Here is a 25,059-nt window from a genome sequence, read left to right as displayed (position 1 = left end):
GAGATCCAGATCCAAGCTAAGCTGGAAGAATATGAGTGGGAGCTATGCCATGGGCTCAGACAGCTTGGTTTGAAACTGCTTCTTTGAAGCTAAATGTGAAATGATTAAGTCCACTTAAAGGTCTCTGAAGCTCTCCATTGCGTGCTTATGTGTACGTGCATGCAGCTCTTTGAAGATGGAACTCCTGTATGAGATCAGGAAGACCTTTACAGCGGCGTTAAGTGGAGGGTGCAGCGCACCATAAAGATCCAAGATAAGTGTGTAAATGTGTCTGTGTGTAACTCAGTGCAGGACCTGACATGACTTGCAGGCCTGGCAGAGCTGACGCCAAACCGTCGTTTCAGGTTGTCTGTGTATGTTGTGAATGACAGCCCAGAGGCAGCGCATGTGTTTGTGGTTAGGTGTGAAAAGAAGTGTTTCATGTTTGACGGGAACCATCAATAAAACAGACGCAACGAAATCACCTTCAAACCACCTGAAGCTGGTCCTTTGCAGGAATGTCTGCAAAAGTGACTTGTGGTATGACTTATATCTCTTTCACGCTTCCGTTTACCCAAACTCTGATTCATGAGCACGACCTCACAGACAAAGATGGTGTGCTTGATTTAAGCCTGCCTGACAAAGCGCAACCATTTTCAGCCAAATCTGAGCCCATTTTGCCTCTTTGTGGAATGAATTAACAATTTGTTGCACCGCATTTTGCATGAAAAAGCAGGCAGATCTTTTTCCAGCCAATTTAACTCTTTTCTCCGTGCTCCTGCTCCCACAGCCTCGAGCTTTATGGCAGCCATTGTGGTGCAATTGGTGGGAGGAACACCAAATAACCAGGAACATAAAAGAATAGTGTGTTTGTGTGAGCATGTCTAGAGGATTCATGATGCCCAATCACACTTTAAAGTATTGTGGTGATGCCAGATGTGTGATGGTTCAATTGAACACACCAGGACCAGGCCAGCATGTTGTGAACTCAAGACATGCAGCTTCTTTGCATTTTGTCTTGTTTATCCAGCCAAAACTGTCTCACCATTCAAAGGCTACTGACTAAACAGACCCCGTTTTATGGCCCATATCTGAGTATACAAATTAAAACCATTTAGACTATTCTTACCTGTTTATTGGCAACCACTCTACCACCAGAGTTTTTCAAGCATCAACACCCCCTGGAGGGGTTGTGTTAGCGTAGTGAAGAGCTTCCAAGGTCACCTTCCGTATGAAGTGTTTTATGCAAATGAGCCACAGCTGGACACTTGCAAATGACTTCATCCACATACTCACACAGAAGTGCGCCGTGATTGATGCTCTTACAATTCCTGGATTATCGCAGATTAGTGTTTGATGTGAAAACTATTTTACAACAGCCCTGAGCCCTGTGGGACTGTTCAAGAGCTACTGTAAGTGGGGAGACTCGCCTTAATCACTTCTTTGGCCAGACAGACAGAATAACCAATGGAGAAAAGACATATAGGTACCCCCCCCCCCCCCCCCACACACACACACACACATCTTAGATGACCTCGGCCACCCACGCTGAGGCAGCAGTGATCAGATCAGGTCCATCCATCTCAGCTGAAAGTGAAAAATGACAACTGGAAGTGTATGATTATGCTCCAGGCCTCATATGTATGCATCAATCAATCACACACACACACACACACACACACACACACACACACACACACACACCACACACACACACACACACACCACACACCTAGCCCAGAGAGGAAACAGACAAATGAAGAACAGTAGATTCATCTCCTTGTCTGAGGTGTGTGCACACGTGAGTGTTGTGTGTGTGTGTGTGTGTGTGTGTGTGTGCATGTGCACCCCTGAAAAGTAGAGGTGAACCGTGCTGAAGGTGGTAGTGCTGAAGAGAAATGAGATGAGGGTCAGAGGTTGTTTTTAATCAAGAGCTGACTTGAAGAAGGTTTGAGTAAGTTTTGACCTGCCCCCTGTCGACCATCAGCAGCTTTGGCTGAAGAAAGACTCTTTTAGAAGTTTATAATGATAAGCAAGTAATCAAAAATCCCCTAAATGTGCACAAATTGCAGCAGTATTCTGTATGGAAATCATTCCCTTCATACTGTGTTGCATTGTGTTGCAAATCAGTTTTGTTTAACATGTCTTGTCTATCCTTCATACACATGACACTCATGCTGTTCAGTCAAAATAAATCCAGCTATACTGAGCAATGTTTAAGGCACACACAGTTTATCATTACTCATTATTTCACTGCATCTTTTTGGTCTGTCTGTGTTCACAGAGCTAAATTGAGGTGTTAGAAACATGTGTGAATTGATGGATAAACGATGAAAGTCAATGTGCCGTAGATGTCTTACAAAGATGCCGTGTGTGTGTGTGTGTGTGTGTGTGTGTGTGTAGGGGGTGAGATACACTGACTGCAATACCTCATCAATGTCTTACTAATCACAGTCTCACTCATCCCATGTCTCACTCTCCTCCCTCTCCCCCTCCCTCTCCTCCTCCTTAAATCCTCCTCATCCCCACCTCTTCCTCCTCTCCACAGCACATGCGTTGGGAGGTTAAATGACCTCTCTGATGGACGACTTAACAAACCCCAGACATCCATCATGGCTATTTCAGGTGCGGGTGAATGTCTGCAACGGAAGGGAACGAGAGGGGGAAGAGGAAGTTTTAATCCACCTTCTTCCCAGACCTGAAAAGCCTCTATTTTGCCTCCAAAATATAAAATATAGCACATATATGAGCATCTTAAGCATTCAGTTGTTTCTATTTAAATGCGACATTTTTCACTGGAACAAATGTAATGGGAAAACACGTTTTGGAAACAAGTCCTTCACTGTTTTCCGTGTTTTCTCCGTTCTTCTCCCACAGTCGTCCATCAGCTGGGTGCTGACAGACGGCAGACATGCCCTCTCTGCATAATAATTACAGGAAGCCAAGGAGGAGCCGCTCCAGGCACATCCTGGCGTGCTGCTCACCTGGTTAAACGCTTCCTCTTCATTTATTTTGGAGTTTAAAAGTAAATCAAAAGTAGAGACATACTGTATATGCGTGCTGTAGTGACCGACCTGAGTTTTATACTTTTCACAATATGGTGAGGGGGAAAATGTTCAAGTCAATTAAAATGAACAAAAAAATTAGGCAGTGTACAGAATGTTAACAACAATTAGAGGCCAAATGTCCCCATGGAAACAGCTGCTCATACCTGCTCTTGGCAGAATTTTTTTTATTTTAGAAAAGATAATAATTATTCAATATTCTTTAAAAGCCAAGTTAGGCCAATCAGGTCATCTGAAAGAACTACATCACATCCTTTAAACACAAATGAAAATGAGAGAAAAAAGGGGGAATTTGCAGCTCATTTCTGAAGACTGACGCTGTATTAGCAGGTAGCATCACGTGCTGCACGGCACTGGGATTTTCCATTGCTTTTGATGGCCGGCCTGCCCCCTGGATCTGACGAGATTTTTTTAAATGTCTTCTCTTTTGACTTAAATCCTCCTGCTAATTGCCTCAGCGGGACAGATGACCAATATGGCCGCCCTGTCCTCCACATCGCCACCACCGCAATCAAGCAACAATGAAGGAGTTGAAGAAAAACAGCCAGGAGAAAAGAAGAAAACGCTTCAGCCGTCCCTCTCCCCGAGTAGAGCCAGAGCTTTATTTCACTCTTTTCTTTTGGCTTTTTCTGTCTCAGCGCCCACAAAGTGACCGCAGAGCACACGACAGTCTTGTTTTGTTGACATCCGATGGTGCGTAATAATGTGGTCATTATTGTCGCCAAAGGAGCAGGTCGGGGCTCAGACAGTGTTTCATTGGGGGGCTTTAAAACACGCACAAACACACACATGCACACACTGCCAGTGTGGGAAAAGAATGCATCTTAAAGAGAGACAGCTGTTTGGGTGGCTGGTGAAGAGGATGATACTGTAAATGCGGCCATGCTTTAGGCTGGGGGACAAGTGTGGGAACGTTTCCCCCGCTAACAGGTGTGTGTTTTATGTGTGTGTCCTGCAAAGGAGAGTGAAAAACTTGTTACACAATAAAAAAGGAAGGCGGTTAAACCCTGCTGTATTGAATTAAATCAGACAGCCAACTGAAAAGTTCCTTTAGTCTTTTCCCCCTAGATGGTAGAACTTGTCACCAGTGTTTAGAGTTTTAAAGAGGAAGAGGTGTTTTCTGAAAGAACACCTGTGTCTTATGTTAAGTAAGATAAAGTGGCAGAGGCAGCAACGGTGGTGGAGGTGGAAGTGGTGCGTCCACCCCTCCCTGAACCTCAGGGCTGACTGGGAACGCCTCAGGGCAGGATGGGGCGGACCGGGCCATTTATCACGGGCACGGCACCACAATGCCGATGTCAGGTGCATCAGGTGCAAAGACAAAGAAGACCAACTTACACCAGATTACACTTTAAGCTTGCATCATCGGTGCCAGTTCTTCAAATATAAATTAATAATTGCAGCTTAACCACGAGCTGTTTTGGTACATGGCTCAAGTTTTTAGTAACGTCTGTTGCACCTTTTGTTTATCCTAATTTCCTGGTGGGGAAAACGCGAAACTATTAAGCAGTGCTTCTTGTTGTTTTTTGTCCAGGAGCAAATATCTTTTGGACCCCCCCCCCAAAAAAAACCCGGAGAAACAAAAAAAAAAAAAAAATGAAGAAAAAGAAACCAAACCCACAACGACTTCTACCATAAGTGTGACTGACAGAGAAATTCGGATTTCTGATTGGTTCCCGGCCTCACGGTCTCTTCCTCAAAGCCCTGAAGAAAGAACAACTAGTTTATCACTCAGACAGGAACGCGCAGGGTGATAACACTACAACTGAGGAGGGATCATGGCTGCTTCTCTAGGAGTGAGTTTACAATTTATTGTACAGTTAAAAACACCGACGAGCTGATGGACTTTTAACTGGTTTGCGCTGTTTGTGTTCGTTCGGTGCGCTGTACTTTTCCCAGCATCATTCTCTGAGTTTGGGTGTAAATTCTCAAAATTGAGACGCAAATGCTGCAAAAACGAGGCAGCTTTATATATAAAAAATAACGCGAATGAAAGAAAGCTAATTTAAGAGCTGTTAATGTCATTTCTCCTGCATGAACATCTTTGTAGGAAGTTGTTTTCCCCCACCTTGGTTCTCACGCTGTGCGTCTTTACGCACTAACGAACTCTGCTGTCCTCAGGAGGAGCCCCGGCTCGGAAGCACCCCGCTCGCGATGCTTGCTGCCACCTGTAGCAGAATCGGAGACCCCGGCCCCTCCTGCTCTCCCGCTTTGTCCGATGGCGCACCGGGACTTGTAAAGGGGTTTCATCCGTGGAAAGGAGGTTTGGGGGGTTCGGGCAACCTAGGTGCCTTCGGGGTACCCTCTGGAAACTGCAGAAATAACGGGACTGGACTGGCAAACACCAACAGTGCCTTCTCGGTGACCACTGTCAACTCTCTTATGGGAAATAATTATTGCATGTACCAGACCTCCGTTTCACCAGACAACATTATTCCCGACTCCGCGCACTCGCAGCGGTCCGCCTTTCTGAAAAAATTTCCCCCCTCAGTTGAAGATTTAACCGGGATATATCCACGAGTCCACGGACATCAGTCATGGTTCAAGCCCATGGGCGACACCGGAAATGGTACCTCTGCTTGGTGGGACATTGGGACCAGCTGGATGGACGCACAGAGCCCGACAGGAATACCCGCTTCTTTCGGCGCCTGTAACACTGAATACAGCTCTCCCTTCAGTCCCAGTACTTCTCAGCACCTGCTGCCCGCCGCACAGCACCTGTTTGACGGCTTCAGGCCATCTGTCCCAGCTCCTTATGCAGATACTACAAAGATCGGAGCACCGGTGGTGGCAACAAACCCAGTTCCTCTGCCCGCTTCTTCCCGCTCCTCATCCCGCCGCTACTCGGGCAGAGCCACGTGCGACTGTCCGAACTGCCAGGAGGCAGAGAGCCTTGGCCCGGGGGGCACAAGCCCGCGAAGGAGGGGGCTGCACAGCTGCCACATCCCGGGCTGTGGTAAAGTTTATGGCAAGACCTCACACTTGAAGGCGCACTTGCGCTGGCACACCGGAGAGAGGCCATTTGTCTGCAACTGGCTTTTCTGTGGCAAGCGCTTTACGCGCTCTGATGAGCTCCAGCGACATTTACGCACGCACACCGGAGAGAAACGATTCGAATGCGCCATTTGCCAGAAGCGATTCATGCGCTCCGACCACCTCAGCAAGCACATCAGGACGCACACCGCGGACGGCTCAGAGGACAGCGGAGAAACGGGACACGGGAAAGGGAGCAGCGACACGGACACGAGCCTCTCCGGGAGCCCAGCGTCCCAAAGTGCGAGAGACAGTCCAAAATACCGAAAGACAGAATAAGGCGGTGTAACAGGTGGTGCAAGCAAACAAAGAAACGTAACATTTGTGACAACATTTATGGAGTGTGTATTTTGGACACATAATAACCCAAATAGCACTTTTGAACTTGGGCTTTTTCTCAGCACGGTGTCTCTATCAATTATAAATAAATATTTTTTTTTAATTCAAGAAAGTAAAAAAAAAAAGAACATCTTTAGGCGCCTATTTATTCTACAAATCTTTTTTGTTCATATCATTTAGGTGGATTGTATCTGTCGCATTTAAGTATATTTTAAAGCTTGGTGTTCTTTTTTAATATTGTTTTTTATGTTTACGTTGAGGCCTATGTCACAGGAACTTGCAACAATAAAACAGTTACATTTTTAAACAGTTAACAGTTAACGCAGTTTCTCGTGAGCTGCTTGTGAATTTTTACTTATTTTTGGAGTGTTAATGGAACCTTATTTTCATTTTATATACGTTTGTGATTAAATTATATTGATACGAAAGTTTAGAAAGTTTTAATCAAAATAACAATGCACCCGCTGGTCACTGCTTGTTCACTCTACTTCCGGCTGCTAAGAACACTCGGATGCCTTTGGGTTGATCTCCACCTTGTGTTCAGATGATATAAAATGCAATTTTTAAACGAATAAAGAAACCACAGACTCTGTGAACCTCAAAAGCGAAAAGACACATTTTAGAAACTACCTGGTTACTGCTTCTCTCACAAACTCAAGCACGGAAGCAAATGGAGATAGCACTTGACATTTAATTCAAAACTGACCGTAGACCTGCTGCATCCAAACATGTGACGGAAATCAATAAAAAAAAATCACACATTTTAATGCATTGACAACTCATTAATTGACAGAAATACACACAAAAAAGTGCCATTGTTATTCCAAAAAACCTATCAGATGAGATGAAAATTACAAATTATTGCTGAAATATTCTCAGTACCTCTACAGTCAAGCAGCCTTATCATGTAATAGCAGAACTGATATAAATAAAATGGGAAAGGGATGAAAATAAATAATAGTGTCTTTAAACTGTAAAACATAGCAGTCTTGCTGTAAACAAGTTTGTGTTAAATACAAATATAAAAGAGGAAAACTGTAAAACTAAATATAAGATGCCCAACGAGTGTACTTTTGCATTAAACCCAGTTTGTTGTTTATTTTTTAATGCAGGGGCTTATTAGTCCAGTGTTGTGAATTTGCTGCATTAGCTTTAAATGGTCAGATCCTTTCTAAGACCCAACGCGTAGCAACCTAACAACCTAATCTATTGAATCCAACCAGTTGAGTTGAGATTTCCCCAGTCTTCAGTAGTATGATGCAAAACAGTCCTTCTAGTGCAAGTCTAACCAGGTGATCAAGACCTGACAGTTGTTGATCGAAATGATCGAGAATGCCATAAAGTAGACCTAATAACAATTAACTAATAACATTAAAATAACACAAAGAAAATTCTGGATCATAACTTACAACCCAACTTATCAAAAACAAGAAGAAGAACAAGAAAAAGGCATAAAAACCTGCATCAGTTGTTGGTGTGCTTAATTAAATCATTCAAGGGAAAAGCTGAGGTCAGTAAACTAGAAATATTTGTCGTACCTCAAAACTGCCACAGGATGGCAGTCAAACACATGGAATGACAAACACGTTGAGAGAAAACATGTAGTGCTCCGACTTTAAAATAATACTCATCAATAGTGTTGATGAAGAATCACCCCCCCCCCCTAACACACACACACACACACACACTTGAGCAGTAATGGCGAAAAGAAAGGGTGTGTTTGTGCTATTGTTTTATCTTTTCTTCTTTATACTGGCCACGTGAGTCACAGTCAGTGCAGTTCAAGTGTGACTCAGCTGAGGTTCCACAGTTCACTATCTTCAATCTATCCCCGTGTAGCTGACTGGGACAGGAGGCAGAAAAAGAGGCCTTTAGCTGAGGGTCAAGCAATTTTGCTCTCTCACTTCTGATCCTGACCTCTGACCTCTTCTTAGAACTGCCAGGGGTCACCAAGAGGCATCTTGGGCACCTGGATGTGCATCTCCAGGGAGTGGTCAGGCGGGTTGTCCCTCCTGTAGGTTACTGTCTTTTCATTGGTTGTTGGAATGTAGGAAAGGTCCTGAGAGAGAGGAGAAAAACCTGTAGTTAGTTACACACACACCACACACACACACACACACACAAACACACACACACACATCTGAAACAACTTTGTTCAGTCCAAAACATTCAAGCCAGAGGGAAAAATCATATAATATTTTGGTTGGGAGATGAACTCTCACTACGAATACTTCTGGGGCACTAGCTTTTCCCTTATGTGTAATGTTGACATCTGCAGTGTCAGAAGTGCATTCACAGAGAACTTCACATTTTGCCCTGACAGTTGGGAGGTGTTTTCTTGCATGAAGAACTTTTTGCATCATTGAGATGCTCAGTGGTGAATGTTGAAAATAAGTCTAGCAACAATCTAAATCAGCTGAGGGACACATATTTCCAGAAACCCCTCCTGTAGAAATGTCCGACTCAAAGGTGCTGTTGGTCACTGGACACTGTTGATTTTGAGCTGGGAATTGAGAGGAAATGTAAAATACAGCTGTAACTGTAAAAGTGCACACTTGACTTCCTCACTGCCGGTTTCAAATTTCAAAAATAAAAGTATCCCAGGAGCTCCAGGGCCACGGCGCTTTACCCACACGCTGTTTGATGTTGGAGAGCTAACCTTTCCAGTGCAGTGAAAGACTCCATCTTCACCAGCGCCTGCCGGTGTCCTGATTCTCTTCTGCAGCAGAAGCCTTGAGAAGGCCACCACGACCAGCCCACAGAGCACCGTCAAAGCACACACGCTCAGGAATGTCCCGACCATCCGGCTGCTGCTGGCACACTCTGTACACACAACATTGAAGACCTTGAAACACATGCACTGCTCGATTATCATAAAGGAAAATTTACAATAAACCAATCAACAACCACACCTAGATGTCTTATCCTAATACTAAGTACACAAAGAGAATAAGAAAGAAATTCCTGTGAGCAATATTTTCAAAAAACTTTCTTACTGAAGGTTACTAAAATCAGTGTGACAGTAATGTAGGTTAGCATTAAAGTTGCTGGCCAAGATGGGCCAATTTATGTAATTAAAACTCTGTAAGGAATGAAATTACATGTTCAGCTCAACAGCAGGGTCACAGCAGCTGTGCCAGCACTTCTGTAATGGACGGCGCGCCGCTCTGCTTGGGAGCGTGTGTGTGTGAGACGGCCCCTGCTCCTGACACAAAGAGCCCAAAGAATACTCTGACATTTTGCACCAGGGTTACCATGGAAACCCGTGTCCAACTGCACCAGGGAGAAGTGGATGTGAGCAGGAAGAGAGACTCCCGTTGGGTTGGGGGGAGGATTTGGGGATGCACAATGAGGAGTGCTGTTCCAAAAAACTGGGGAGGCGGGGAGGCGGGGATGAACTGTTACACTTGGACCTGCAGCGATGTGTGTGTGTGTGTGTAACCCCAGATATGTGTGAACCAGTGCACGAAACTGTGTATGTGTGTGTGTGTGTGTGTGTGTGTGTGTGTGTGTGTGAGAAAGAGAGAGAGAGAGAGTATCAAAAAAGTGATCTGGGAACTGAGAGGAAATGTAAACTACAGCTGTAACACTGACAGCAGGGCTGCTGACTCAACAGAATACGCCAGAGTGCAGTAGTGACTGTGTGTGTGTGTGTGTGTGTGTGTGTGTTTGTGCTTACCTGGTCTTGTGCTAATGTAAAGCATGGCCTGACCATACTGTGACCGTGTTTGAAACTGATAGCGACAGCTGTCATTATTAATGTACATACATTGGACCCCGCCTACATGACCTGAGAGGGAGAGAGAGAAAAGAGAGAGGGAGAGAGGGAAGAGAGAGGGAGAGAGAGGGAAAAGAGAGGGAGAGAGAGGGAAGAGAGAGGGAGAGGTAAATTCCAGACATTTAAAGCAATAAAACCTAATGAAGTTCCTCCAGGGCTTCGAAAAGCAAACAAATGAGGTAGCCTTTGAGAGCGGATTACAACATTTGGAAACATGAAAAGGGCCAAAGTAATCCAAAACTTCCAACATTTAATAATCTTTAATTTGCTTATCTCATCATTTCCAACAAAACCTAGAGGGTCATATCTTATTACAAAGTTCAGTTATGTTATACGCGCTATCTAATGTCACTCGGATCATTTTCTCGTGTAGTTTTATGCTTCTCTCGCTCTCACTGGATGGATCTAAGGTAACTTTGATCCGGTAACGGTGCATTGATCTGCTGACCGGCTCCACTGACCAACTCAGATTTTTGTTCTGCAGTGTATTTGTGTTTATGTTGTATGTGTGTGTGTTCCTCTCCGATTCCTCTCTTTCTGCCCTGCCCTATCTCTTCTTCTCCTCACCCCATCCTTTATTGTAAGAAGAGGCCAATGAGTGAAAAACGTATTTACAGTATGAACCCTGCATCACTCGGACATCCCAGATGCTGAATACTCAGCTGTAATTTGTAGTAGGTCTCAGGAAATAGTCAGGAACTAATTTAATCAGCTTGTTGTCATTCTTCAAAAGAACAGATTTTCCCTCCATATTGACAATTTGTAAAACAAACTGTTGAATTCCCAAATCAAAGTTAATAACTTGATAAATGAACACTCAAAAGTTACTCTCAGGGGCCCATCATGAGCTTGTGAATAAGATCTAAAGCTTAAACATTTCCAGGTTCCATGAAATATAACTAGCAAACACATATGTGGTCATGGATGTAACCAAAGTAACTAATGATCTAATACGGAAGCAATTAAGTGACAGTGAAAGTACATTTATTTAATGCAAATACACTAGAACAATGGAGACAAGGTGCTTTACCTTCCTCTTTTTAAATCTTTGACATCACCAACTGAAATGTGGCGGTGTTGGGTCTAACATAACAACTGTATGAAACTGTAGGTGATTGTGTGTTTACCTGAAGTATCGTCCACGTAACCCACCAATGGGATGCATGTGCTGTTGCAGTGTCCCGCCTCTTTTGGAGCCAGACCGTGTGAGAAGTGGCAATCTACACACTTCCTGAAGGAGAGAGAGAGAGAGAGAGAGAGAGAGAAGAGAGAGAGAGAGAGAGAGAGAGAGAGAGAGAGAGAGAGCGAGAGAGAGAGAGAGAGAGAGAGAGAGAGAGAGAGAGAGAGAGAGAGAGAGACACATCCTGCTTTATTCTTAGCTCGCACTACAAAATCTCTATAAACAATCCCATCATGCTTTGTGGTTCTGAAGGGAAGCTGTACCAGTGTGATTGACAGGGGCTTTGGCACGCAGGGCAGGTCTCGCAGAAATCTCCAGAGTACTGAGGGTCATCACATGCGCACTTTCCGCACACGCATCGACCGCGTCCGCTACACAGTGAGCCGCTGGCTGATTGACAAGTTGCCGTGGAGATGGGGCAACTGCAGCTCTCACCTGTCCAGCCATCGGCGCACACACATTCGCTGGACACACACGCACCTCGTCCTGAGAAGAACAGACAAGCAACAGATGAGGATGTGTTAAAGAACTTATTTCAGTAAACACTGGATTATTGTGCGCACCCTCACCTCCACACGACAGGCCCTCATGGTAGGGGCAGGAGAAGTCATCTATCTCACAGTATTTCCCATACACTGCCCCAAGTTTGCTCCTATCACACACACACCTCCCACACTCACACACTCCCCGACCGCTGCAGTCTACATCAGCAACATCTGGTCTGCAGTTCCTGTTTGAACCTTTGTTTGAGTCCGTAAGTTCATGATTTGGCCCCCTGTCCTCATCTTGCATCCCGCTGCATGGCGATTGGCCGTCGTTGCTGCAACGCTTTGTAACTCCACAGCTGCAGACACATTTAGAGTGGATCCTGACCACCGTGGATTCATTGTAACCCACCGGGTGAATTAAGACTGTTACGTCTTCGTCCCCGCCATCGTCAGGACAGGATCGCAGGCCAAAGGTGATCTTAAAGTAGGTCTGAGATGGAAAACAAGTCCTTGTCAGTTGTGCTGAGAGAGCAAAAATGATTCATTTTTATTCTCTTGCTTTGTCATCGCATAAAACAGAATAATAAAAATTTCCATCACCCTTATTTTATGATTTGCTAATTAGCCAAGCATACAATATCTTATATTACGATAGGATTTTGAAAATATAACATTGTGGCTATATGGATCAGTATACATACAGTAGCATGTATGTTTAGCATACTTCTGCTGAATAGGAGCTGTTGCAGTTCTAGTTCCTGTTGCATACACATCTCAGACTGGACACCGAATCCTTTTTCATTTGTTTGTATAGTAATAGCTTACATTAGCTATGATATGTGTTAAAATCATTGCATTAAATATAAAAGCCAATTAAACATTTGCTGCATGTATGTGCACACGTTTTAATCTGTATTTTGGTAAGCGTGTCTACTCTCCAAAATCCCATCTGGATTATTGTGTAACAGGATGAAATACTGTTGTGGATTAAAAAAAACCCAAAACTATAGAGACGCAATTAAGCATTAGTATGTAAAGAAGCTTAAACGCTGGAGGACAGAGGAGGCTCATCTGCAGTTTAAGAACTGAGGAAAAAGAGATTTTGTCTGTTTTTGACCTGAGAAATCTGGTGTGGCCTGTTTTGGAGCAGGTATGTCAGCAGAGGATGTGGCCCGATTCTAAATTTAGGACTTGAGTAGAAAATGGTCACGGAATTACATGGAACTGTTTCTCTGTAAGATGCAGCCTGCAAGATGCGTCAAACTGGAATTCTTTGAAAATCATGAACACTCAGAGATCCCTGATAATGTGTTTGTTTGTGTGTGTGTGTGTGTGTGCGTGTTGTGTCCAACACAAGAAATCCAACACAGCCAGTAAACACTGAGGCTTACAAGGGTCATATTTTGTAATATTGAACACATTATTTTCCTGTTGTTAGTCCTGTGGTGGTGAGGTGTTTACCGTCTGGTTGGGCTGCACCCCTGAGCAGCTCTGGCCCTTTAGAGTGGATCCCTCAGGACAGATGGGAGATACAGACACTGAGTACCTGTCAACAGCTTTATCTTCTACAGAGATGGAAACTTCCACTTCAGATAACAACCTCTGGATGCAAGGAGGGAGGAAGGAGTTGAAAAAAAGAAACACAAGAAAATGCAAATTATGGGGTTAAAAGAGGACCTGGGATTAAAATTTCAATGGGTATAATCTGTGCGACCGTAAAGTAATACGGCTATAATGAAAGTGTGATTAATCTAAGGTGTCACATGACGCCAGAAAGCTGTCACTGTCATCCCTTCTTTTGTTCTCCAACACAGACGGGTTTATGGGAACATGGAGGTGGGGCCAGAAATAGCATCTTTTTATTCATTCTTAATTAGGGGACCTTTTGCTTCATCCTGGTGGGATCTGATAGCTCTTTCAAAGCCTGTTTTTGTTCAAGCTCGGCTGCTTGTGTATGCCTGTGTTTGTGTGCCTGTGCGTATGCGTAGCTGTGTACCCGGCTCTGTGGATTCGGCAGATTCTCGGAGCAAACAATGGAGCGTTGTGCCTGAGGCAAGATTATAGCCCAGACCTCTGCCAACTATAACCTCTTGTTCTCATCTGTGCTTTCCTGTTCCGCCGGGCCTTCTGGGAGCGAAAAGCACCCCGGATAATCTGCTTTCTCAACTTTTGCATTGCAATCGTGCGCAGAGAACTTTCCAGAATAAATAACAGCGGTTAAACCTCCAGCCGTGTCACGGGGACTTCTTAATAAGTGCACACAAACACAAGTCAAACATAAATAATTAACCAAAGGAGCTCAGTGGGAGCACAGATGGAGATAAAGTTTAACTGTCTGTACCTTGTATGCCTCCACCACCAGCTCAATGAGATTTGGGGCCTGGAAGAGGCCCAACTTTCCCAGGTAGGCGGCGGGTAACAGGCGGACCAACTCCTAAAAAAGGCAACAGAAGAAACAATCTGGTGGTTCTAAAGTGGCTCCACAATAAATTTCTGTCAAATTCCAGAGCCACAAGCGTGCCAAGTGAGTAGTAAAGTGAGTGCAGGGCAGGTGTTTGGTCCCTATCCTCAGAGCTACAACTAGGACGGAAATATTTGTTTTCCCACCCACATATGTGAGCAGATCTATATACAGAAGTGTGCACATGTGTTGGAGACATTACCTCATACCACTGGTACTGCTGCTTCTCCACAGCAAAGACAGAGTAGATATGGTTTTCAAGGAGCTTATCAGACAACTGACCCACGCTGGGGTGATCCTGCAAAGGAGACAACTTTTATAGTGACTCTGTGGATCTTGTAGATGGAATCAATCTCTACAAATGTACGGTTTTACTTAATTGTTTCATTTCAGCTCATCCATCCATGGGAACATCATGGGATCTACTAAACTGGTATTTGATGCTGTAAATAACCCTTTATTTCAGGTTTATTTGGTCAAATCAGATGCAGGGTTCAATGCTGTACTATTCTTTTCATTAGATTCTGTCCAAAACCTGTAAAGTTAATGACCAATACATACCCTTAAAATATACTTATAATGAACAAGTTTTTAGGTAAAATTATTATTTGGAGACCTTCCAGGGCCCTATTGATTAGGGTTGGGGGATGGGGTTGTGCTGGAGGTCGTACTGTAACCTTCCAGCTGTGACTTTTTAGAGGCTGAAGCTGCACGTATTTCACAACTCGCTGCTGCACAACAGCTGTATTTTTCACCACATATGACTCTCTCTCGCTCGCTCTCTCTCTCTCTCTCACATTTTTCCTCTCTCCTTTTTTGTGCCTGAGAGACAGATGACCACCCACATGTTCATGGGCTGTTCTCATCACTGCCGCCAAGTGTCTGCTCATGTGGCACGAGAATTGAGTATGTTAACCAGCAATTAGAGTCCACAGTTTCCTGCTGCCTGTTTCACCAGCACCCATGCAGTAATCGACACAGATGTATGCTCACTTAAAGATTCAGCTCTTTCGAGTCTGACTTTACAGTGATTTTCCTCTTCTCCTCACCATCCTAGTGCTTCCTGTGTAGACATTGTTTTCCAGGTGACACAGGCCGTCGTGTGGCATGACGATCCCTGCCAGCCGGCTGTCCAGGGCCAGGTGAGACGGCTGATCAGTCATCAGGAGCAGTAGACGCTTGGCTTCTGATCGCCAACCCACTGCTTCCTAAATCAGGAATTTAAAAAACAACAACTATCAGGACACTGGAAAATGTTGAATGGTCATTGCTCCATGTCCTGATGCCTGTTCCTCCATGTTTGGTCAGAAGCATATACATGACTAAAGGGGCAAATATGTGCGCTGTTTATATTACAGCTGCAAATTCTAATGTTTTACTCATCTGAATGAGGTAGATTCCCAGGGGCCTTGTTCAAGTCTGCAACTTGTCACTGAGTGTGAAAGAAAACGCTGTCTATTTTAGGAAACCGGCGAACGTGTACGAAGGACTGACATAATGGAGAGTCTATTTCAGGAATCATGACCACAGCAGTGTTTCCCTTCAGACTCAGGGCCCCCCTGCATACCATGATTCAGAGCCCTCCTGCAGCGGCAGCATAAGCAACTCTGTGTGTGTGTCTGCCATACCCTAGAGGTGGTGTCATTAGTTAGTGGGATTCCAGGGGTAATATATCCAGCGCCGAGTCAGACCGCCACCATTCTCTCAGAATAAAGACCTCTTTCACCGGCGTGCATTTATTACTTAGTTTTTCAACATGTATAAGATAGTTCCATTAACCTGAAAGGAGTCATTGGGTTTTTTCACACCAACGCATGCAGTGCATGGGAGCCTGGCGCCAAAAGATTTGCGCGTGCGCTACAAACCTGGCAGACGGCAGCTTGTAGCATGGCATCCAGACCTCCCTCAGGTGTGTCCATGTTGCCAGAGATGTGCTGACGTTTGATCACACGTGTGAACTCGCTCATATTTCCTGTCATGCTCAGGACGTGATGGAAGCCGTGGGCCGGGCGACAGCGGATCTCATAGTCACTGGTATGAGAGAGAACCAGTAGTAACACTGCAAGACTTTTAGGAACATGTGTGTTTAATGTAACGTATCCTTTGGATGCCCATCAGAGTCCCAAACTCTCAAATTCCTACATTCCTACTTCTTTAATCCTTTCAAGGAGTTTTTACCTGCAGGGGTTGTTGATCTTTGAGGGATGAACGTCAATGTAAGGAGAGACAGGTTTGTCAACAAATGAGCCAAAACCCAGCCAAAGGTCAGAGGAGTGCTCGGTCATGCGAAGCGTCAGAGCAACACCAACCGTCTTCAACTGCAGAGAGCAGAACAAATAAAGCAAATGTAAAAGTAAATGTGGTTATTTCAAGTAGACAATCCCCACAACTTTAGTCAGCTACACTTACATGATTCAGATTCTCCTGCATTGATGCTGATACATCAACAAGGTAGTAGAGATCCACGGGGTAACGCTGCAGCTGCTTCACTGCCACAACGACGCTGGCCTCCGAGCCTTGATAAACACACACCACCAACCAAACAATGGCCTTGAGCACAAATATCACCCGCTAACACCGTTCACCCATTTCACACTGGACCTGCGTCTGTCTACCTGGTGTTAGTGTGATGCTGATGTCTCCTGGGGACACTTGCGTGCTGCTGATGGTGGTGTTGACCACCACCTTGGTCTCCCAACGCTCCATGGACTCAGCTTCGCAGCCTCTATTGAGCAGATTTTCTGGCAGGTCGCAGCGCCAGCCCAAGTCGGCCCCATTCAGGAAGTCCTGAAAGGGGGAAAGATGCAATGAATAAAATGAAATGTCATTCCTCTGACAGGAGATGAAGCTGCCAGTCAACCCCAACAGCTACAGAACCAAGATGCTCGCTGATAGAAAAGATACGATGGGCCAGATGATTTTCTTTTATTCCTATATAACAGCTTAAAATGCCATTTACAAAAATGAATAGAAGCACTCAGCACTCTTGTCTAATAGCCAGATGCCACCCATAGAGGGTAATAGCATCACACTGTACAGTTTTGGAGTGAATCAGTGACCTCTGATACCTGAGATTTTAAGAAACGAAAAGTAGAATGACTAGCATGTGAAAAACACAGCCCTGCCGACTGCTCATACAATTATAGCCTTGTTTTCTCGAAAGTCAACCAGCTCATACTGACTGAGCGGTTTACATAACTAGAATATCTGTTGGTTTTATAGCTGAAATCAACCAAGTTAACTCTTGCTTAACAGGAGGCTAAGAACGTGAGCTGGAAAGTTTGATACGGAAAGTTTTTTCTGGCTGCATTTTCGATTTGATATACAGAGAGGAACATGTCACAAAATGCTCCGATCGACCTTTACAAGATCTTAATCTGCTTCGTTTTCGGTGGTCGTGGATGCACAGCTGTGCTTGTGGGAGGTAAAACCTCCTCTCACTCAAAAGACGTCATAAAGGTTAAAGTGCACGGAGGGGGAAAACACCTGAGATCTGTAAACATGCACATGTCGACAGTGTAGTCTGTCAACGGGGGCGGTGCTGGGCCTTGAGGCTGGTTTAGGAGGGGCTCTTTACGAGACTGACTGAGAGACACACAAACATGCAGGCAGATGCACTCTCTCGGAGAAAAACAGCAATACAGGTCGGCACCTAGACTAAACACATGGACACGCAGTTGCTCTGTCTCAGATGCCACATGAAGAAGCACGCACCAAAACAGGCACACTCTTAGGTCAGAGGGCACTCCACTGAGCTCAAACATGCACATTATATTCACGTGTGTGGGTGGCATCAAAGCTTTGGTGTGTGTCATCTGAGAAAACTTTAAGGTCTGTCACGGCTGTTTTTCCCCTTCTTTTCTCTTGAAATGGAGCCTCAAACAAACTCTTTGCTACATGTTTCCCACCTCTTTGAAGCACCAGGCGCACTGTGGTCCATGGCTGAGGCACTCTGCACAGGAAGTGATACTAGCAGACAAACACATGGCGCCACCTGCAGAAAGAGAGTAACACAGTAGTAAAATGTTTGAAAACGTGACATTCACCCAAGGATAAAAGTGCAATGGGATGAAGCACCTTATTAGCATATGAAAGAGTGCAGGAATGTGTACGTGTCAAGGCTCATTAGTCCTTCAGCCTAGCCCTCGTGGTGGTTTAGAGAGCATATCCACACTTTTGATGATGGAGGTACCACTTCTCAGTCATCTCAGGCAATTAAGCACCAAGTAATGGAGAAATGACTGGGAGTGTGGGAACAGGTGCTTAAAATAAGTGATAAGATGGATTATTTCTCCCACACTTGTGATTTTCAATATGAATCAGTGATTGAACGCTAATTGTGTAAAAGCATTAGACTGATGCTCAGGGCGAGATATTATGCACATTAAGGATATTTAAAGGCTGACAAAATGCAAACAACATGGGGTAAGTGTAGTGTAAGCATGGATAGATGATTCATCGAGGCCTTTTGTCTCCTTGAATCCAATTTTCCCAGAACCATTTCCATGAGCTACATGGTTGGAATGTAGGGCAGAGAAAAGCTGCAGGTTGCTGAACAGTCCACTAAAAACTACTCTGACCCAATTAGTACTCCTGGCCCCTGGCGATCTCCTCCATGGATGAATCGTTTCACTTTTCAATTCATCCCAGAAGAGTTTGGACTTTAGATAAATCATTTCTGAGATGGGTAAAGGGAGAGGAAATTAAACATTTTCAAAGGGCTTATGGTAGAAACGAAACTTCCATTCATTAAGAGAAAGAGAAAGCAGTGTGGACCCCGTGCAGAGAGCACAGATGGGTGGGACGGGAGGTGACGATGCGCAGTGATCTCTCCACAAGATACAAGATGCATGGTAATTGCCGGGATCTGCAGTAATTGGCTCTAATGAGCCTCAACTCACCCGCACCGTGGTCTTGTGCGCAAAGAGACAGCGCGGAGTACAGCAGGACACACAGAGGGACGCTGCGGAGCCAGGTAGTCATATTAACCGATCCACGCCGAGAGGGCAACGAGGAGGCGCGGGAGGTCGCAGTACAGCTACTGGGGATGAACCGGGGGAGACCGGGCACCGCGCGTCCGCCACCGCGATAACAGTAGCCGGGAATGCCGGTCCTCGCCGCGGGGCATTGTCGTTCACCCAATAACCTTCTAATCCAGGAGAGGTATTCACATCCCCCGGTTTAAATCAGCTTACAAGGGCGCTCCCCCGTGGGCAACGAAAAGAGATGAAGCAATTGGCTGAATGCGGCGGATGCGGCACAAGTTCTGCCATCTATTCCCATCCGTGCGCAGGAGCGCTTCCAACGAGGATCCCCCGTCACGTAGCTAACGCTGAGACAAAGCGGAGTTGGCGGAGTGCGTCAGGGTTGTATTCATCTGATGCGCAGCAACATGCTTGCTGAACATCCCTCTGACAGGAGCGCAGTCGATTTAAGAGCTGCACTGACTCAGGCAGGCGGTACTATGGCAACGACTCAACCAGAGAGAGAGAGAGAGAGAGAGAGAGAGAGAGAGCGATAGAGAGAGAGAGAACGTCAGGGAAGGAGGAGGAAAAGGAGGAGGCAGAGGAGGAGAGAGGAAAGCAATACAAAAAGCTCATGCTCCGAAGCTCTGTCACCGATGTTTTTGCAGCTTCTGCGTGTGTGTGTGTGTGTGTGTGTGTGTGTGTGTGTGTGTGTGTGTGGGGGGGGGGGGTGCGTGCGTGAGTGTGTGTGTGTGGGTGTGTGTGTGTGTGTGTGTGCGTGCGTGTGTGTGTGTGTGTGTTGGAGGACCCAAAATGCTGGAAGTGCCGGTGGGTCAATCAAATCTATGTTCACAGAGTGCTGCCGAGAAAGGAGGGAGAGTTGCAAATGCAGATTCCATAGACATGGCGTAACCTCCGCCGCCACCCCAGCTGCTGCGCTGCTGCACTGAACCAGAGCCAAAGGCTTTGTAAACAAACTAACATTTTGAATCTGAGAAAAACAAAAAACTATACATTGTCAACAGCCACAGGTCTGGTTGATACAGTAGATATGTTTTTCTGTGTAATTGTAGCAGTGAGCGTGTCAGCGGTCCTCACCCACAGCATGTGACACAGTAGAAGCCTGGAGTCACTCCAGCTCTGCAAACACACCACACGTCTTCCTCCCCACTCGAGGAGCCCTCTTCCTCCAGGTCTAGTCTCTCCTCCCTGTCCGGTGATAAACCTGATAATGGGCTCCAGTATAAACACTTCCACAGCCCTATCATTGCTGCTCAACATCAGCATCAGTGACTCTACAGATGACACAAAACACTCCTTTATCACCCACCCCCCCCCTCATTTTTTAAGCTCTTAACCCCCTCTTTCTGCCCCCTCTTGTGTTACTCTCCCACTGGTGTGTTTGCGTTAGCAGTCGGCTGGGCTTTCCATCACGCTGGTCTGATCTCATCACTCGCCGCTCACTCTCTCACTCTCTCACTCTCTCACTCACACACACACACACACACACACACACACACACACACACACACACACACACACACACACACACACACTTTCTCTCTCTCTCACAAACACACACACTCTCTCTCTCCCACAAACACACACACATGCTCTCTCTCTGAGCGCCTGTGCCCTTATCCATTTTCCCCTTTAACACCTGCTCAGTGTTCTCTCTGAGTAGCCCCTCTACGAGTCGCTTGTGTCACCCACAATCCCTCTTTCTGCCGGCCGCACATTCTTGGGCTGAGTTGAAGTGAGGACAAAGTAAGGATCAATGGTGATGGGTGTGTGTGTGTGTGGGGGTGGTGGTGGGGGGGGGGGGGGGGGGGGGGGATTCCCATGAATCGAACCAGCCACCACAAAAGCACACAACATCATTTTGAGATCTATTTTGGTATTTTCTACATATGTTTATGTATCGGGGCTGTGCTATAGCAAACACATCAACCTGAAATCCCCTCTCGTGTAATGTCAATACCTTATTTTCCCTTAATTAGCAGCCTACACTTATGGAGTGACGACATGTGTGCACAACACTACATGACCTGTGAGTACTGCTATTACTCAGATTCTACCCCAGACAGACACCTTTCAATCACGGTTCCACATTGAACCAAAAATCATCCAGAGACCTTCCTGTGTTCCTCTTTGTGTGCGTTTGATATTTACACTATGGTGCAGGAGTTCCTCCTAAATTGTGCAGCAGAAAGTTAGACATTTGTTTAAAAACCCCATGTTCGAGGCTGCTGTGTTTGTACTGCTGACACTTCGCTACTTGAAATGTCACAAATAGGAAGAAGTGAGTTGTTGTGCTGACTACATCCTGGTTCTATGACAAGAATGCACAAAGAGATGTTCCTATTCTGATATAATGGTGCATTGTGCGCACGCCTGCAGATATTTAAGCTGAAATGATGCCTTTTCCTTAAAAAAAACAACATTTTGCTTAATAACACAACAATCACAGTCATGAATGTGTTTTTTTCCACTCACCTTTCGGTCATCCTGAACTTGACACGTTTATCAAAAACATCTGGCTACAGCACCTCATCACCCAGCATTGATCTGCATTGGCATTAGGAACGCATTAAACGATGCAGTCTCCACAGTTCCCTCCAGAAATAGATGACTTTGAGGCTGATCGTTATCTAAATATAAATTCCCAACATGTTCAAAGCTTGGAACAAATCAATGGCACTCAGCCGCTGTGCAATTTACTGTTGAGTGTACTTGTGGATTTGCATCTAAGATATGAATTAGTGGCAAAAAGTGCAGACTAATAGACGCTTGCATCACTTTTATCGATGATTTTTCTTTCACAGTGCCGGTTATGGACAAGCAATCGGTAGAATCTTTGTAGTTGCTGTTCTCATTTCAGTATGACAAAGCGCCTTATTTAATGTGCTGTGCTATTTTTTTCTCCTGGCGAGGGATTCATGTGCATCTGTGCTTCATAAATAATATATGTTTACCTTCAGCATTTGTCTTCAGAAATGCACAGAAATGAGAGAAAATGAATCAGCCAAAGTGTGTGACATATGAAATTGGATGTAAAATAAATAATAAAATTCTTGTAAAATAGACAGCTATCATGTAGCCTGGAAAGACTGTCTATTAGTTTACAAAAAGGCCCTCCGTAAGGCTAGAACAGCTTATTTTTTTTCTTTAATTGAGGAAAATAAGAGCAACCCCAGGTTTCTTTTCAGCACTGTGGCCAAATTAACCAAGAGTCACAGTGTTTTAGATCCACGTATCCCTTCTTCCCTTAGTGGTGAAGACTTCATGAGCTTCTTCACTGATAAAGTTCTAGCTATCAGAGAGAAAGCTAACCAGGCCATCCCAACAACTGGACCATCACCAGATGTGCTGACTGTGGGAACATACAGGTTCTCCAACGAGCCCTTACACTCCTTCAGCCCTATATATTTTTCTGAGGCGTCTTCGCTAATTCAGAAATCCAAGACCACCACGTGTCTTTTAGATCCCATCCCAACACACCTGTTGAAGGATGTTTTACCATTGATAGGCAGTTCTATCCTGGACCAGATCAATGGTTCTTTAGTGACAGGTTATGTACCCCGGTCCTACAAGGTGGCAGTGATCAAGCCGTTGCTTAAAAAAACATCACTGGGTCCTGACGTATTAACAAATTATAGGCCGATATCCAACCTTCCTTTTATCTCTAAAGTTCTTGAGAAGGTTGTGGTGACTCTAGTTGTGGTGAGCACCTGCAGAGGAACAGCCTGTTTGAGATGTTTCAGTCAGGCTTTAGAGCTCATCAAAGCACAGAAATGGCACTTCTTAAAGTTACTAATGATCTTCTCATAGCTTCAGATCATGGACTGGTCTCTATGCTGGTTCTGCTGGACCTCAGTGCTGCTTTTGATACAGTTGATCACAGCATCCTGTTACAGAGACTGGAACATGTGATTGGCATTAAAGGGACAGCACTAGACTGGTTTAGATCATATTTATCTGATAGATACCAGTTTGCTCATGTCCATGGTGTTCCCTCTTCATACAGTAAGGTTAGCCATGGGGTTCCTCAAGGTTCTGTACTTGGACCAATCCTCTTCACCTTGGACATGCTTCCCTTAGGGAACATTATTCGGCAGCATGGGATAAATTTTCATTGTTATGTTGATGACACTCAGCTTTATTTATCCATGAAACCAGAGGAGACAGAGAAGTTAGTGAAGCTTCAGACCTGTCTTAAAGACATAAAGTCCTGGATGTCTTCAAATTTCCTCCTCCTTAACTCAGGAAAAACTGAGGTCATGGTGTTTGGTCCTGAACCTCTCAGGGATAGATTACATCACATGATCACTCTAGATGGTATCTCATTAACATCTAGTCTCTCTGTGAGGAATCTAGGAGCAACTTTTGATCAAAATCTCTCCTTCAACTCACACATTAAATTAGTCTCTAGAAGTGCCTTTTTTCACTTGAGGAACATCACAAAGATCAGGAAGCTACTGACGCGGCATGATGCTGAAAAGTTAATTCATGCTTTTGTTACTTCCAGGCTGGAATATTGTAATTCTTTATTATCAGGGTGTCCAAACAACTCTTTAAGAAGCCTCCAGCTGATCCAAAATGCTGCAGCCAGAGTTCTGACAGGTATTGACAAAAGAGATCACATGACTCCTGTACTGGCGTCGCTTCATTGGCTGCCCGTTAAATTTAGAATAATTTTTAAAACCCTTCTTTTGACCTACAAGGTCCTCAGAGGCCTAGTTCCATCCTACCTGGAGGAGCTAGTGATACCTTACCAGCCCAATAGACCGCTCCGCTCTCAGAATGCTGATCTACTTGTGGTTCCCAGAGTTTCTAGGAGTAGAATGGGGGCCCGAGTATTTAGCTACCAGGCCCCCCTGCTATAGAACCAGCTCCCTGTCCAGGTACGGGAGGCTGACTCCATTGCTAGTTTTAAGATCAGACTTAAAACCTACCTCTTTGAAAAAGCTTATTGTTGTTAATTTTGTAGTTCCAGTTACTATCATAGATAGAAAAATTATCATACTTAGGGGGTCGTCTAATCATTAGGTCACATTCTAGCTATGCTGTTATAGGCCAAGGCTGCCGGGGTCCAGAAACATGATCACCTGACAGGCCTCTGTCACCCCACTGGGTCATGGTTTCCTCTCCTCTCCTTTCCTCTCCTTTCCTCCTCCTCATCAAGCAGACTAGTTATGATGATTCCTGTGTAGTTTTTCTGCTTCTCCCCCCCCCCCCCCCCCCCTGTTTATTTACAGGTATCGCCGCCTTTCGGAGCTGCATGATGACCTCAAGCCCCACTGACCCGTTGTATAGTGTATTTTTGTGTGTGTTTCTGTGTTCTGTGCCTCTCCTCTCCTCTCCTCTCCTCTCCTCTCCTCTCCTCTCCTCTCCTCTCCTCTCCTCTCCTCCTCTCCTCTCCTCTCCTCTCCTCTCCTCTCCTCTCCTCTCCTCTCCTCTCCTCTCCTCTCCTACCTATTCTATCCTCTACCTTTCCTCCCCCTTCTCCTCTCTCTCTACCCAGCCGGCCATCAGCAGGAGGGTCCCCCTACATGAGCCTGGTCCTGCTCAAGGTTTCTTCCTGTTAAAGGGGAGATTTTCCTTGCCACTGTTGCTTGTCTGGGGTTAGGCCCTGGGATTCTGGAAAGCGCCTTGAAACAATTTTGATTGTATAAGATGCTTTATAAATAAAGATTGATTTCATTTGATTTGATTTGATGGCAAAAGTAGGGTGAAAGGAGGAAATTGTTTAAATTAAAGTGTATGTTGGAT

General features: G+C 45.1%; 2 protein-coding genes across 6 annotated transcripts; one reads left to right on the top strand and one right to left on the bottom strand.

Annotated features, from left to right (window-relative positions):
- The first annotated feature begins 4,370 nt into the window (after positions 1 to 4,370).
- On the top strand, positions 4,371 to 7,451 carry sp8a (sp8 transcription factor a). Its single transcript, XM_057020692.1, has 2 exons — positions 4,371 to 4,840; positions 5,166 to 7,451. Exons 1-2 carry the CDS (start codon positions 4,823 to 4,825, stop codon positions 6,354 to 6,356), a joined length of 1,209 nt encoding a protein of 402 aa, XP_056876672.1. The 5' UTR covers positions 4,371 to 4,822; the 3' UTR covers positions 6,357 to 7,451.
- Positions 7,088 to 20,577, bottom strand: itgb8 (integrin, beta 8). 5 transcript variants are annotated; one of them, XM_057020690.1, is made up of 17 exons: positions 19,225 to 19,797; positions 18,232 to 18,317; positions 16,939 to 17,110; positions 16,733 to 16,839; positions 16,502 to 16,641; positions 16,189 to 16,354; positions 15,373 to 15,531; positions 14,526 to 14,621; positions 14,204 to 14,296; positions 13,324 to 13,464; positions 11,944 to 12,352; positions 11,638 to 11,860; positions 11,322 to 11,425; positions 10,096 to 10,206; positions 9,076 to 9,239; positions 8,302 to 8,475; positions 7,088 to 8,270 (listed from the first exon to the last, which is right to left on the bottom strand). In XM_057020690.1, exons 1-16 carry the CDS (start codon positions 19,304 to 19,306, stop codon positions 8,347 to 8,349), a joined length of 2,382 nt encoding a protein of 793 aa, XP_056876670.1. In that variant the 5' UTR covers positions 19,307 to 19,797; the 3' UTR covers positions 7,088 to 8,270; positions 8,302 to 8,346. The 5 variants fall into 5 exon arrangements, with proteins under 5 accessions (XP_056876670.1, XP_056876669.1, XP_056876668.1 ...); XM_057020689.1 differs by having other exon boundaries at positions 7,088 to 8,259; positions 8,334 to 8,475; XM_057020688.1 differs by having other exon boundaries at positions 7,088 to 8,259; positions 8,341 to 8,475.
- Between the last annotated feature and the right edge of the window lie 4,482 nt (positions 20,578 to 25,059).

The sequence above is a fragment of the Takifugu flavidus genome, chromosome 21 (assembly GCF_003711565.1).
Source record: "Takifugu flavidus isolate HTHZ2018 chromosome 21, ASM371156v2, whole genome shotgun sequence".
In the NCBI taxonomy this organism is placed as follows: domain Eukaryota; kingdom Metazoa; phylum Chordata; class Actinopteri; order Tetraodontiformes; family Tetraodontidae; genus Takifugu; species Takifugu flavidus.
This window is presented reverse-complemented; position numbering and strand designations above follow the sequence as displayed.

Excerpts from the sequence above, each read along its gene's own strand:
- itgb8 (XM_057020687.1), bottom strand. The coding sequence starts at position 19,306 with ATGACTACCTGGCTCCGCAGCGTCCCTCTGTGTGTCCTGCTGTACTCC. Across the intron at positions 16,642-16,732 it reads TGCAGGAGAATCTGAATCAT|TTGAAGACGGTTGGTGTTGC; the intron begins GTAAGTGTAGCT and ends TGCTCTCTGCAG. Across the intron at positions 15,532-16,188 it reads TACAAGCTGCCGTCTGCCAG|GAAGCAGTGGGTTGGCGATC; the intron begins GTTTGTAGCGCA and ends TTCCTGATTTAG.